Source organism: Nicotiana tomentosiformis, chromosome 2 (assembly GCF_000390325.3).
Source record: "Nicotiana tomentosiformis chromosome 2, ASM39032v3, whole genome shotgun sequence".
Lineage (NCBI taxonomy): Eukaryota > Viridiplantae > Streptophyta > Magnoliopsida > Solanales > Solanaceae > Nicotiana > Nicotiana tomentosiformis.
Genome location: NC_090813.1, coordinates 81,645,588 through 81,659,268, shown reverse-complemented (window position 1 = coordinate 81,659,268; position 13,681 = coordinate 81,645,588). Strand labels below are relative to the sequence as shown.

At 34.2% G+C, this 13,681-nt stretch overlaps 2 protein-coding genes across 2 annotated transcripts; one reads left to right on the top strand and one right to left on the bottom strand.

The window, feature by feature from the left end:
• Positions 1-3,389: 3,389 nt before the first annotated feature.
• LOC104109809 (sulfite exporter TauE/SafE family protein 5) lies at positions 3,390-7,357 on the top strand. Its single transcript, XM_009619177.4, has 4 exons — positions 3,390-4,309; positions 5,528-5,662; positions 6,634-6,783; positions 6,890-7,357. Exons 1-4 carry the CDS (start codon positions 3,515-3,517, stop codon positions 7,196-7,198), a joined length of 1,389 nt encoding a protein of 462 aa, XP_009617472.1. The 5' UTR covers positions 3,390-3,514; the 3' UTR covers positions 7,199-7,357.
• A 1,775-nt stretch (positions 7,358-9,132) lies between these two features.
• LOC104109810 (transcription factor ILR3-like) lies at positions 9,133-12,098 on the bottom strand. Its single transcript, XM_009619179.4, has 5 exons — positions 11,718-12,098; positions 10,349-10,411; positions 10,012-10,086; positions 9,687-9,849; positions 9,133-9,601 (listed from the first exon to the last, which is right to left on the bottom strand). Exons 1-5 carry the CDS (start codon positions 11,840-11,842, stop codon positions 9,335-9,337), a joined length of 693 nt encoding a protein of 230 aa, XP_009617474.1. The 5' UTR covers positions 11,843-12,098; the 3' UTR covers positions 9,133-9,334.
• Between the last annotated feature and the right edge of the window lie 1,583 nt (positions 12,099-13,681).

The following is a 13,681-nucleotide window of genomic DNA, read 5'->3' as shown; positions in this document are numbered from 1 at the left end:
AATATTATTCCTTCCCTACTCGTACAGAGGCAGTTGCTTCTGATTCTGTCATTATAGGTATTGTTCCAGTCTGTCATAGAGATGTGTCGGTATTATTTGACCCAGGCTCTATATATTCCTATGTTTCCTCTTATTTTACCCCATATTTGGGCTTATCTCGGGATTCTTTGAGTTCCCCTATTTATGTGTCTACTCCTATGAGAGATTCTCTTGTTTTGGACTGCGTGTATCAGTCGTGTTTGATTGCTCTTGGTGTTTTTGAGACCAGAGCCAATTTATTATTGCTTAGCATGGTGGACTTTGATATTATTTTGGGCATTGGCTGGTTGTTTCCCCATTATGCTATTCTTGATTGTCATGCTAACACCGTAAAGCTGGCTATGCCAGGATTTCTGCGATTAGAGTGGAGAGGTACCTTAGAGTATACTCTCAGTAGGGTTATTTCATTTCTTAAAGCTCAACGAATGGTTGATAAGGGGTGTGACGCGTATCTAGCTTATGTGAGAGATGTCAGCATTGATAACCCTACAGTCGAGTCAGTTCCAGTAGTGAGGGACTTTCCATATGTGTTTCCAGATGGTCTTCCGGGCATGCCACCCGACAGAGATATTGATTTTGGCATTGATCTGTTGCCGGGCACTCAACTTATCTCTATTCCTCCGTACTGTATGGCTTCTCCTGAGTTGAAGGAGTTAAATGAGCAGTTATAGGAGTTTCTTGATACGGGCTTCATTCGGCCCAGTGTATCACCTTGGGTGCTCCTATCTTGTTTGTGAAGAAAAAGGATGGTTCTATACGTATATGCATTGATTATCGCCAATTGAACAAAGTCACAGTGAAAAACCGGTATCCTTTACCTCGTATTGATGACCTATTTGATCAGTTATAGGGTGCCAGAGTGTTTTTCAAGATTGACTTGCGTTCAAGTTATCATCAGTTGAAGATTCGGGAGCCAGATATCCCGAAGACTGCTTTTAGGACCAGATATGGTCACTATGAGTTTCTTGTTATGTCTTCTGGGCTGGCCAATGCCCGAGCAGCTTTTATTAACTTGATGCACAATGTGTTCTGGCCTTATCTTGATACATTCGTCATTGTGTTTATTGATGACATTCTGGTGTACTCCCGGAGTCGGGAGGATCATGAGCAACACCTGAGGACTGCGCTTTAGACCTTAAGAGAAAAGAAGTTATATACAAAATTTTCAAAGTGTGAGTTTTGGCTAGACTCAATGGGATTCTTGGGTCTTATAGTATCGAGTGAGGGGATCCAGGTGGATCCGAAAAAGATTGAAGCAGTGCAGAGTTGGCCCAGATCGTCCTCAGCTACAGAGATCCGGAGTTTTCTTGGTTTGTCGGGGTATTACCGTCGATTTGTAGAGGGTTTATCATCTATTGCAGCTCCTATGACCAGGCTGTCCCAGAAGGGAAATTTTAGAGTTAGTTTTGCCAGATTCCGAGACGTCCCCACAGGCGATTTTTGAGTTAATTTCGAATTTATATTGAAAAATATAGTATTTTCTTATGAAATTAATTCTTATAATTTTTGTTGAGTGTATCGAATTATTTTGGCTAGATTCGAGCTATTCAGAATCGGATATTCGTGGAAAAGGCATTCTTACCGATTGATTGAGCCTGGTTTGAGGTAAGTGACTTGCCTAACTTTGTGTGGGGGAACTCTCCGTAGGATTTGTACTGTTTTTGATATATGAGCGCCGTGTACGTGAGGTGACGAGTACGTACACGAGTTAATTGTGTAAAAAATGATTTTTCTACTAAGTAATAACCTGATTTCTTTCTTATTTGAGTTTCATCAGCATATGTGGTATCCGGCTAGACTAGAATAGCATGTCTACTTGCCTTAACTGTTTACTTGAACTACGTGTAGCATGTTTAGTGAATTTACCTATATTTCCATAACTGGTACTTAGGTTGAACTGTAGAATTTCGTGCCGTAACTATTGGATTCTATTGTTTGGCTGCATATTTACTTTGGGACCATGAAACGGTATTCCGAGAGATCCCCCGGTACTACATATTTACTTTGGGATTACGTAACGGTATTCCGGAGATCCCCATATAGTGCATATTTACTTTGGGATTACGGAACGGTATTCCGAGAGATCCCCTTGTACTGCATTTGTACTTTGGGACTATGGAATGGTATTCCGGGAGATCCCCATGTACTGTATATTTACTTTGGGACTACGGAATGGTATTTCGGGAGATCCCCATGTTCTGCACATTTACGTTGGGACTAAGAGAACGGTATCTCGGGAAATCCCCAGTTGTTATCTTTGTGTACTGAGCTGTTATCTTCTATGATTTTTTTTCTTGTTAAATTTCAGTCTTTATTTCATTGCGTTATTTCGTTTTATCTTGTGTTATTATATATATACTAGTAAGGCCCTGACTTGACCTCGTCACTACTCGACCGAGGTTAGGCTTGGCACTTATTGGGTACTAATTGTGGTTTACTCATGCTACTCTTCTGTACATGTTTTTCGTGTGCAGATTCAGGTACCCCTTATCAACCGTATTATCAGTGAGCCGAGACAGCTTTGGAGACGTCAAGGTATATCTGTCGCGTCCGCAGACCTCCGAGTACCCTTCTACTCTTTCTCATGTCCATTATCTTCTGTATTTTCTTTTGATAGACTTTGATGTATAGAGACACTAGATTTTCCTTCTGTAGTTTGTGATTCACGGTGTTCCGGGTTTTGGGAATGCTATGTAGTATATTGAGGAGTTGGTTATTGTACATGCCAAGTGGCATGGTACTTAGTTATAGTGTTATTGCTATAGTTAGTTGTTAAATTTATGATTTCATTTCAGGTATTCGCAAAATGTTAGGCTTACCTAGTCATAGAGACTAGGTATCGTCACGACGTCATAAGGAGGGAAAATTGAGTCGTGACACTAATGGTGCATAAACATCAATTAATTAAGTGGAGGAGACACCTATGTTTCATTCCATTAATTTGACAATCATAAACTTGGCTACAAACTACCTTTAATGCATGCATGGTCTTACTCAAAGAAACATGCATATATATATACCTTCTATTTCTCAACGAGTCATTTTCAAATTCTTCTTTATTTATTGTTATCAAATACGTGTTATTGCCATGAAGACAATGTTACATAGAGTTTGAGGCTTTAAGCATTAATTTGTCCCATTTATTTCGGCTTAGTCTTCGACCCCTTTCTTCACTTAAAAGAGTAGCAATTTGATCAGTCACCATTATGCGCGCATCTGATTTAATATCTCATTCTATGAAGCAACTCCACTGTTAAGAAGCCAAATATGCTTGGATGTTGACATGGACAATTGGTGAAAGTTATATAGACGATGACAAGTGGCAAAAGACCAAAATAAATTCTAGTTTTCCTCCCATGTCTTTGTACTATACCGTCATATTTTAAACCATCAACATTTTTTCCTCTTAGGCCTCTACACCTTAAAACCCTCTCCTCCAAAGCACACTCTCATTGTAACAAAACATTTCAAGAAAATGAATTGTCACAACAGCTACCTAAAATGGACATTCTTTCTTATTTTTCTTACCACCTGCAGATTTTCTATAGCAAAACAAACAAACCTCACTTCAGATATACCCAAATTGGATCAATTCTTGAATGCAATCTATGAATGGAGGGCTAATCAGCAGCAAAAACAAGCAGATACCGGTCTAAAATTACTTGAAGCTCCCACTGTAGTAGCAGGGGTGCTCTGTTTTTTAGCAGCCTCTATATCAAGTGCTGGTGGGGTTGGAGGTGGAGGTTTATATGTACCAATTCTCACTATAATAGCTGGTGTAGACCTCAAAACAGCCTCCAGCTTTTCTGCATTTATGGTCACAGGTGGCTCTATTGCTAATGTTGTTTGTAACATGTTCATTAAAAATAGTGGCAAGATTTTGATTGATTTTGATATAGCATTGCTGTCGCAGCCGTGCATGTTATTGGGTGTTAGCATTGGAGTTATATGCAATCGTGTTCTCCCGGAATGGCTCATCACTATACTATTTGCTGTTTTTCTTGGTTTTTGCACTTTCAAGACATGTAAATCAGGGTTTTGTTTTTGGAAGTTGGAATCGGAAGTGGAGGTGATGAGGAGAAATGGGAATCAAGAATTGGAGAATGGGTTGCTGAAAAATGAAAGTTTTGGTGGAGCTGAGCCTTTGTTGGAGAAGGAAGAAAAGGGATTAGGAAGCAGCAGCATTCCATGGATGAAAATGGGGGTGTTGGTGATGTTCTGGTTTTCCTTCTTTTTCCTCTACCTTCTTCGTGGAAATCGATATGGACAAGTATGCCCTGTTTTGTTTACACGTATCTTTTTTCATTTGTCTTATTTTTCCTTTTTTGGACACTTTATGCCATAACTGAGTCCTAGAGATATGAATTTATTTCCAAAAAAATCAATAATTTGGAGCTCTCATTTCTCGCACTGGTTACTAAAATTACCTAGAGGCTAGAGACCTTCGCACTTTACTGAACTTCATAAAATCCTCTTCTCCTTTTCCCTTCTTAGGCCAAGTTCAGTTGTATTTCACATCATTAGAATGTAATGCTGAATTCTGTTTTTATACTACTTTTGGCATCACAAATATATGCCCAATTCCTGTGCTCTTAAGAATTTCTGTCCTCTTCCCCTGTTAAAAGTAATAATTGCGACCAAAAAAATGATCTAGTTTGTGTTGAGACCTCTGTTTTAAACGAGGCGTTTCCGGGACGAGGCGTACCAAAAACGCTCCGGGGCGATGGTGTGGAACGAATGTCTCAAGAGGCGTACGCCCCGCTATTCGGGGTGTACGCCCGGGCGTTCGGGGCGCATTTTTTTAGTAAGGAGTAAGCCCCAGAGACTTTTTCAAATTAGAACAAAATTTGTTGAATTAGTCCTTCATATAATACCCAAATTCTCAAAAACTAGTTTGTTAATTACTCAAAAGTATTAAATTTAAAAGTAAAGACCTTTTTTTATTGATTTAAACCCTAATTCATGGTTTTCTCAATTTTTTATCTTGTCCGCTAGTCTGCTAATATCTCCAAAAAATAACGAATATTTTTTTTTTTATACAAATACAAAGAGAACTACATTTTTCTTCATAACAACAAATTCAAAGTTCAAATTGCAGGTTAATATCCTTTTTGTTCCTCCATATAGAAAACTTTATTCTTTTAGACTCAAATTACTTGTGCTCGTAAGTAACATATAATAGATTGTTTTGATTATTTTTTTGTGGAGATGGAGCACACATATATATAGTTTTCTTCAATTTTTATGTAATTTTACCTGTTTATAAATATTAACTGTCACTATATTATTTTATAAACTATTAAAAATTAAATACCTGTGGGACTTACGCCCCCATAAGACATATATAAAACGCTCCGTCTTACGCCCACGCCTTTTAAAACACTTACCATGAAAACTAAAATTGGGAAAAAATAGAGCGTAAGAATCTTTTAAGTGTTAAGTTACTTGTTTGTAACATTGTAACAGAAATTGATTGATCAATGTGCAGGGGATTATTCCTATGGAGGTGTGTGGAGTTGGATATTGGATCATCTCATCAGTGCAGTTTCCTTTGGCTGTCATCTTTACATCATGGATCTTGTATAATAGAGAAACTCAGCATAACATACCTTCCAAAAAGCAGGTATTTATCCATTAAACCCAAATTATCTGTCTTTTAAGAATTTTGCACAAAAAGAGACATTTAATAGCCTTAATCATAAACTTATGTGGCATTACTATCATTTATCTCTACTTAAACATGCAACTGTTAAACACTTCATTGCAAAAGTAATACGTACATGACTTCTTTGTTTTTTCTAAAACATCAAATCAGGTGCGGCTCAATGGATCTCATGACGAAATCATATTGAGAGACCCTTAAATTTATTTTATAAAATATTTACACTAACAACAAAATTTACTTTCTAAACAATAAATTAATCATTTAAGACAAAAAATAAGCAAATTTCAAAACAAAATACTAGAAAGAAGAGCTCAAAAAATAAAGTGATGGACTATCGGATGTTGAGGTCCACAAAATTTGATTTGACTATCATCACAAACAAGAAAAAGAAATAAACATATTTACTCCTTATGATCAATTTAAACAATAATTATAGTTCATTCTATTAAGTAACACTTATTGGTGAATATCTAAAATAAATTATAAATAACCTAATATAATATGTCGAATTACACTATAAAAAAAGGTGCATGAATGCTTTTCATTTCATGCAGTTTGAAAGAACATTGTAAAAGAAAATCATCATGTTGTCGATATATATAACTTAATTCCTATATATAAAAAGAATAAAATTAAAATTGAAGACTGTGGCAAATATACTAATTAATCAGTAAAGAAAATTATCATAATTTATGAATTTATTGATATAAAATAACCTCAATCAAATAAAAAAAAAATGTTGTAACACTTTTCTTTATATTAATTATTTATATAATATATAGTAATAATAATAATAAGAATTTAAAATAAATTTGGGTACTGCCCATGCTTTTAGAGCCGCTGCTCCTGCGTCAAATGTTTTGGAACAAATTCATTTAGCTAATACAACTACGAGAGAGTAACTTGGCTCGTTTATTAAATAAATGCAGGAAGGAAGCAGTGAAACAAAACATGGACCTTCAGGGAAGCTCATATTCCCATTAATGGCACTACTAGCAGGGGTTCTGGGCGGCGTTTTTGGAATTGGTGGTGGAATGCTAATTAGTCCCCTTCTTATCCAAGTTGGAATAACTCCTGAAGTAATTAAGCTTTCCCTTAATTACCTGTTATTCTTCCATCTTAGTTATCCTTAAATTTGACTTTTTTCTTGTAGGATTCTGATGACTTTAATTTGTTTTACAACAGGTGACAGCAGCAACCTGTTCATTCATGGTTTTTTTCTCCTCTAGCATGTCTGCTGTGCAATATCTATTGCTAGGGATGGAACAGGTGGATAATGCCCTAATCTTTGCGCTTGTCTGTTGTGTTGCCTCGATCGTTGGATTAGTAGTAGTTCAGAGAGCCATAGAACATCATGGGAGAGCATCCCTCATTGTGTTTTCTGTTGGCATAGTTATGGCTTTAAGCACTGTTCTCATGACCAGTTTTGGAGCTGTTGATATCTGGAGGGATTACACTAGTGGGAATTACATGGGTTTCAAGCTGCCTTGTTGAGAAAAGAAAAATATGAATGAAGTCTTAAGAAATGCTCCACTTCAAGAAAGTTTTGCATTTTTATGTTCTATTTCTTGGGAAGCTTTTGTTAAGTGAAAAAGTGAGCTCTCAGATGTTTGTAACGTCGATTGTGAAGTTTAAGCCATGATTTTAAATTTACATATGTATTTCCAATTGTTATGCCTAAGCCATGATGATTATATAACAACAATAGCTTGTACTATAATTGTCTCATTTAGAGAAGATGTTTCTTCAATGAAAACCTACTTCAGTATCAAACATAATACATACACGGCTCCACTTAAACTTGAGCTAGTTACTATTGAACACTTAATCTCAAGAAAAGTATTTCAATTAGCCACATTTTATTAAGACAGTTTAAAAATAGAACGCAAATACCAATAAGGTACAGAAATAAAGCTCTTGAGGAAAAAGAAAAGCTATGTTCGTTGCTATGGCGTCCTCTCCTCTCTCTTCTCTTCTCTATCTCTTTTTCTCTCTCCCCAATATGATGCAATCAAAGATACGAAATGCCGACAACGTAAACTGCTGAAGAAAATTAGAGAATCATCAACCTCACATCTAACACCGGCGTTATTTATCAAAGAATCAATCCGTCCAAAGGCGTCCCAATCTTTATGTACGCCGGTTTTAATGGCAGAACCATTATCACTAATGCCAATCTCATAGCTGCGACTCGTTCTTAAATCGAACTTGCCTCGTTCGAGTTTGAGTTAACTCTGCTGATCTCATCGCAGAGAGATATCAATTGAGTAACACTACATTTCCGAAGATACTCCGGTGACCATCACTACTTTTCCGGCTAGTTTCCTCCATGGCTCTAACTAGCATGCCACTTTGGCATAGTTCTCCAGTATTCTTTTTGGTTTGCTCTTATGGAAATAGTGGTTACTCAGTAGTTACTTGGACATAACAGGAATGAAGGGTATAGTCAATGGTTGTTAAAACGGAGTAAATGATAAGATTATTTATGCTATAATCTTAATACAATCACCGACCCAGGTGAAAACTCCATAAACCGACATACATGGGTCATGGGTGAAGATTGGAGAAACAAATTTGAGGTTTTTGAGAGTATTCTGGAATCTGGTGGGGAAGTGAGAACAGAGTTTGGAAAGCCGGCCATGGAACTTGCCGTCCGTCAACAAAAATTTTGGAAACGCGGCTTTAAAGAAAACCAGCGAAAAAAGATAATGGAAGAAGATAGGGAGAAGAAATACCAAAAAAATTAATTAACCATTAAATAGAGTGTAAATCACATACTTTCCCATGTCAACAAAATGTGTTTAACTAAAATATTTTTGTTGAATTTAAGTGTTTAATAGGAACTAGCTTGAATTTAAGTGCTTAAATGAAAAAAAGGGAACGAGTTTAAGGGCTACGTATGTATTTGGCCTAACTGAAATATAGAGTTAAATGCTGTCAGATGGACAAACATGACTCCCAACAAATAAATTGCACATACAGCAAACCAGACCCAGAAAATAAAAATCATTTTTATCGTTTTATCTAGGCGGATGAGGAAAATTATAATCAAGAAATAAAAACTAGCATGAGAGCTTAGTAATTAAATGAGTGCTCAACCTATTCCTTCCAAATCCATAAAAATTGGAGCAAGTAGTAGCTGACAGTATATTATCTACAGGGTAAATGACAAGAAAGAGCATATGGTAGCAGCATTTATAACAACAACAACAACAACAACAACCCCGGTAAAATCCCACTTCATACATAGTCACTGTAAAACATCTGCATTGTTGACCTAGAGGATATGAATTTATTAACTATTAACCATTCCTGCTCTAACAACTAGAAGCTGTTAGCTGACTGCAACTCTCGATTCAAAATTGTACAGTCAAAATTGAACAACCAAGAATAGCATGTCTTGAGGATGCTATGCTTGGTAGGTGATATAAATCAGATAAGGTATTCATGTAAACTTCAACAAGATTTACACGTTAATATACATAATCAGTTGATCGACTACCTCATTATAGTATGATGCACCAATCTGATTATATTAGGAGAACAAAATGTCAGCAAAAGTCAACAAACTTGTTGACATACGAGTCAAAACATTCCCATAGTTCTTAGTAACAAAAAGTCGCATAAGATTTAAGCAACTGGGGGACGGAGAGCATGATCCTCTGAGGTATCAACTGCAGCAGGAGGCACAAACTGCCACATAGGGATTCCAGGGTAGCCAAGATATGGCATCATTTTGCTTGCATAGACTTGATGTGGGGCAGAAAAAGGAGAAGCCATTGCAGGAGGGTGTGGTAAAAACCCAGGTTGAGCGTTCGTGGTCTTCAGTTGCTGCTCAAGTTTGTCTTTCTCTGCTTTCAGCTTCTGTTTCTCATCTCGGAGTTCATTTTTCTCAGCCTACAACAGAACAAAAGAATAACCACTTTATACATAGCTCATGAGCGAGAAAATACCAACAAAATAATGAGTTCAATGATCACACCTTCAATTCATTAACCTTCTCCTGCAAGTTGTCATAAGACTCCTTGAGCTTCTGAGCTTCATCTCTCAACTGCACCACCATTCGAACCGCATCACTCAAGATAACAGATTTATCCATTTTGGGCTGCTTTCCAGGTTCCAGGATAGAACTTAATTCTTGGAACCTTGACGAAATAAAATAGAAGAATACAAAAACAATTTTATATTTAAAGATAATTCCAGCAACCAGCAGTAACGAATTTAAATGCAGCACTAACCATCAGTCAAGCATGCAAGAGTTGGATAACACACAGAAAAAGAGAAGGAGAAAGAGAGTGTGTGTGTGCCTGTCATTCAGCTTGTCCCTACGCATTTTCTCCCTGTGTGCTTTTGAATCAGATGCACATGCTCCAGATCTTGCCCTGAAACAAAAAAAAGTTTCATATAAAGGAAGATTGGGAAAGAGGCATAAGAAACACTTCAAAAACAAAGAAAGAATAATATGATATTGTTAATGCTACAAGACATCACTGATGCTTTTTCAACTTTTTGATATACAATACAATAGAAAACATAATACAGTAGAACAAGAGATATTCTGATGTTATGTGCTCTGGCTACTGTTTTCAACTCTTTCAACTGTTGTTTAAAAAACTCGCAAATAATTGATTAAAAGAAAAATACCTCTTTTTGGAGCCGCAATCCTTCAAACTATCTGAATTGTCATAGGAATCATCTAATCCAGAACTGTAATTAGGTAAGAAACACATCACAGTCACCACCAATTCTAACGATCAATCGGCTTAGTTGTGCAACAAAACAATGGAAACGTTTTCATAATATTAAAGTTATTAATGCAAGATATTGAAAAGACTGAAAGGACTTAGCACATACAATCCTCCTCATACAAGATTAAAGAAAATAGATGAGTATCTCTTCTACGGATAAGACTGCAGATTAAACTAAAACAATCTATAGGCGGAGATAATTGCCAAAAAATCTCTTCAAAATCAAGTGTCTCTAAACCTCCAACTTTATATATGAAAGACATATCCATACTCAATCTTCCTTTTCCTTGTTTGGGAAAAGGAAAATGGGTGCAGAGGAAGGAAGGCCACAGAAATAATTTTCATATTCCTAGAAGCTTGTTTTATCCATGAGCTCTGCATCTTACTTAGCATAAATCCTAATTTGTTCATCAGTATTTTACGAGATCAGCTAAAGCATCTAACTTGGAAATCTTTGAAAACCTATATGTTTATGGATAACTCTATCCAACCAAGAGCAGAATAACAATAAAATCAATAGCGGAATAACAATAAAATCAATCATTTGACAGCTTCAGAACAGTGAGGCACCTACAGACCGAATCCAATTAGACTCACAAAATCTTCTTACTTCTACGCTATAGAGGCCACATACAACATTGGCAGTAGAAGAATAAACTTGAAAATACTACAAAACTCATTATTTCTCTTGTTTAATCACAAACTAATCATTTATATAACCTACTGAGATAGTCACCATCCTCATCTTACTCACAACCTCCTTTATTCTGAAATATACCACATAATAGCACAAAATCACCCTCAGAACTCAAATTGAACTTTCCTCTGCTTATTGAAACTGAAACTAAAGCTATTTGACAAGTGTACAAGCAAATTTTTCTTTTTTCCTTTTCTTTTTCAATAAGGAAGTGAACAAGTTAAAATTACTTGTAGCAGTCAACACTCAACAGATAATGAGTTATATGCACTGCCACAAAAAATGTTTTTATTGTCTTCTTTTTGGCTTTTTAAGCAGTACACTTAAAGTTCAGTTCTTTTTTTGTTTTTGGCATTTTAAATAGTTCAGTTCAATTCTTAATTCAAGAAAATTCAACCCCACATTCCCATTTCACCAACTTAATTAATTTTTAAAAAAGGATCAATAAAAGAATGAAACTTGAATTGCAAAATAAGATAAGAATCAATCTAATGAAATATCAACTAGAGTAAACTTCAATTAATTTACTAAAAGTTCTTGAAAAACAAAGCTATGAATTAAAAATTACCTGAGATTATTAGGAAGGGAAAAAGCAGTAGAGGGCCATTGAGCATTGGGTTCAAGGGAAGGAAGGTCTTCCATTAACCCAAGTTCTAGAAGCCAATTTGAACCATCTTCTTCTGTTTCCGCCATTTCTTTTCTTCGAAAGGTGGCCGGAACTGAGAGTTAGCCGGCGCCGGGAAATTTTCTGTTGAAGAGTGTTTTAGGACAGTGGCGGGCGTGTTAGGTGGAACGGGAAAAATGGAGGAAAATGAGGAGGAGATGGAGAAGTGGAAGGAAATTATATGAGTGGTGGAGGGAGATTTTGGTTTTTGACAGTTAAAAATTGAGCCCTACTTTTACGTCACCTTCACCTTCAGTGGCATTGGCTTTTGACACCATTATTCCTTCTTTTTAAAGCATCTGCTATAGAACTACTAGTATAAAAAGTTGCTACTCTGCATATTTTAATCCGAATTTTCACCTGGAATATATGTCCATTAAGGTAGATAAAATTCTTTTCTAAAATAGCCAAGATTGTTTAGCCAAGTTTCCAAATTTTTTTTTTTTTTAAAATACTTTTTATGAGAAGCAGTTTGTTCGGCTAATTAATTTGAAAGAATTTTTGAGAAAATGCTATTTTTTTCAAAAGTACTTTTAGGAGAAGTTATTTTTTTTCTTCTCAAAAAATGCTTCTGTTTTTACTCAAAAATAACTTTTTTTCTTTCTAAAACCTGACTAATTACTTCAAATTTGAACAAAAAGTACTTTCCGTAAAAATACTTGGCCATAAGATTTCAATTTTCAAATCTATATATTATTAAAAGGAGAAAAACAAATCTTCTCCTTAAGCCAAGTGGCAGCCTAGATAAAAGCCAGCATAAGTAGTTAATAATTAGTTATTGATTATTATTTTAAATTTAAATATCTATAAAATAAAAAATAAATTCTATTTATAATTAAAAGGCGAGAAAAAAGCCCTCTCCTTAAGCCAAGTAGCAGCCTAGAAAAAAGTCACATGACATAAGTAGTTAATAATTAGTTATAGGTTATTATATTTAAATTTAAATATCTATAAAATAATAAAATAAAATATTTTATAATAAAAACAAAAACAAAATGTCCATTCAAATTGTAGAGTAGTTTCAAGTTGGAGTTTTGAATTTATTTTAAAATAAAAAACTAAAATTACAAAAAATAAAAACTACCAATTCAAAATTTCTTTGTTTTTTTTAAAATAGTTTTTATTTTTGTTTTTTAAAAACAAAAAAATTATTTATTCAGAAAATATTATTGAGAATAATAGAATAATATATATATATATATATATATATATATATATATATATATCTTCTATTATATTAAAAAAAAAAGTAGCATACAAAAATCTAAATAAAGCAATATGCTAATAAAAGTTTCTATTAACAATGTAATAATACTAAATATTGAATAATATAATAAAGAAAAATAAATAACATAAAAGTGATTCGATGACTATATAAGTCTCATTAATTTAATAGAAATTTTATTCATTAAAATTAATAATATTATTGAGAACAATCTATATCTATCTATATATTATTAAAATGAGAGAAAAAAGCCGCATGACATAAGTAGTTAAATAATTAGTTATTCGTTATTGATTTTGAATTTAAATATCTATAAAATAATAAAATAAAATATTTATTAATAAGAAACGAAAATTAAAAAAACTATCCATTCAAATTGGAGAGTAGTTTCAAGTTGGAGTTTTTAAACTATTTTAAATTAAAAAACTAAAGTTACAAAAAATAAAAAACTGCAAATTCAAAATTTCTTTGTTTTTTTAAAAGAATTTTATTTTTATTTTTAAAAATAAAAAGTTTAGTTATTTAGAAAATATTATTGAGAATAATAGAATAAAATATAAAATATAAAATATATATGTCAATAATATTATATAGATTTTAATGAATAAAATAATAAATTTTTTATATTTTATATTTATTGTTT

Bases quoted from the DNA above. Each gene is read 5' to 3' on its own strand.
- LOC104109809 (XM_009619177.4), top strand. From the start codon at position 3,515: ATGAATTGTCACAACAGCTACCTAAAATGGACATTCTTTCTTATTTTT. The intron at 4,310-5,527 runs GTATGCCCTGTT...ATCAATGTGCAG, and splicing joins GTGGAAATCGATATGGACAA to GGGATTATTCCTATGGAGGT. The intron at 6,784-6,889 runs GTAATTAAGCTT...GTTTTACAACAG, and splicing joins AAGTTGGAATAACTCCTGAA to GTGACAGCAGCAACCTGTTC.
- LOC104109810 (XM_009619179.4), bottom strand. From the start codon at position 11,842: ATGGCGGAAACAGAAGAAGATGGTTCAAATTGGCTTCTAGAACTTGGG. The intron at 10,087-10,348 runs GTATTTTTCTTT...TTTTTGTTTCAG, and splicing joins GATTGCGGCTCCAAAAAGAG to GGCAAGATCTGGAGCATGTG. The intron at 9,850-10,011 runs GCACACACACAC...TATTTCGTCAAG, and splicing joins AGGGACAAGCTGAATGACAG to GTTCCAAGAATTAAGTTCTA.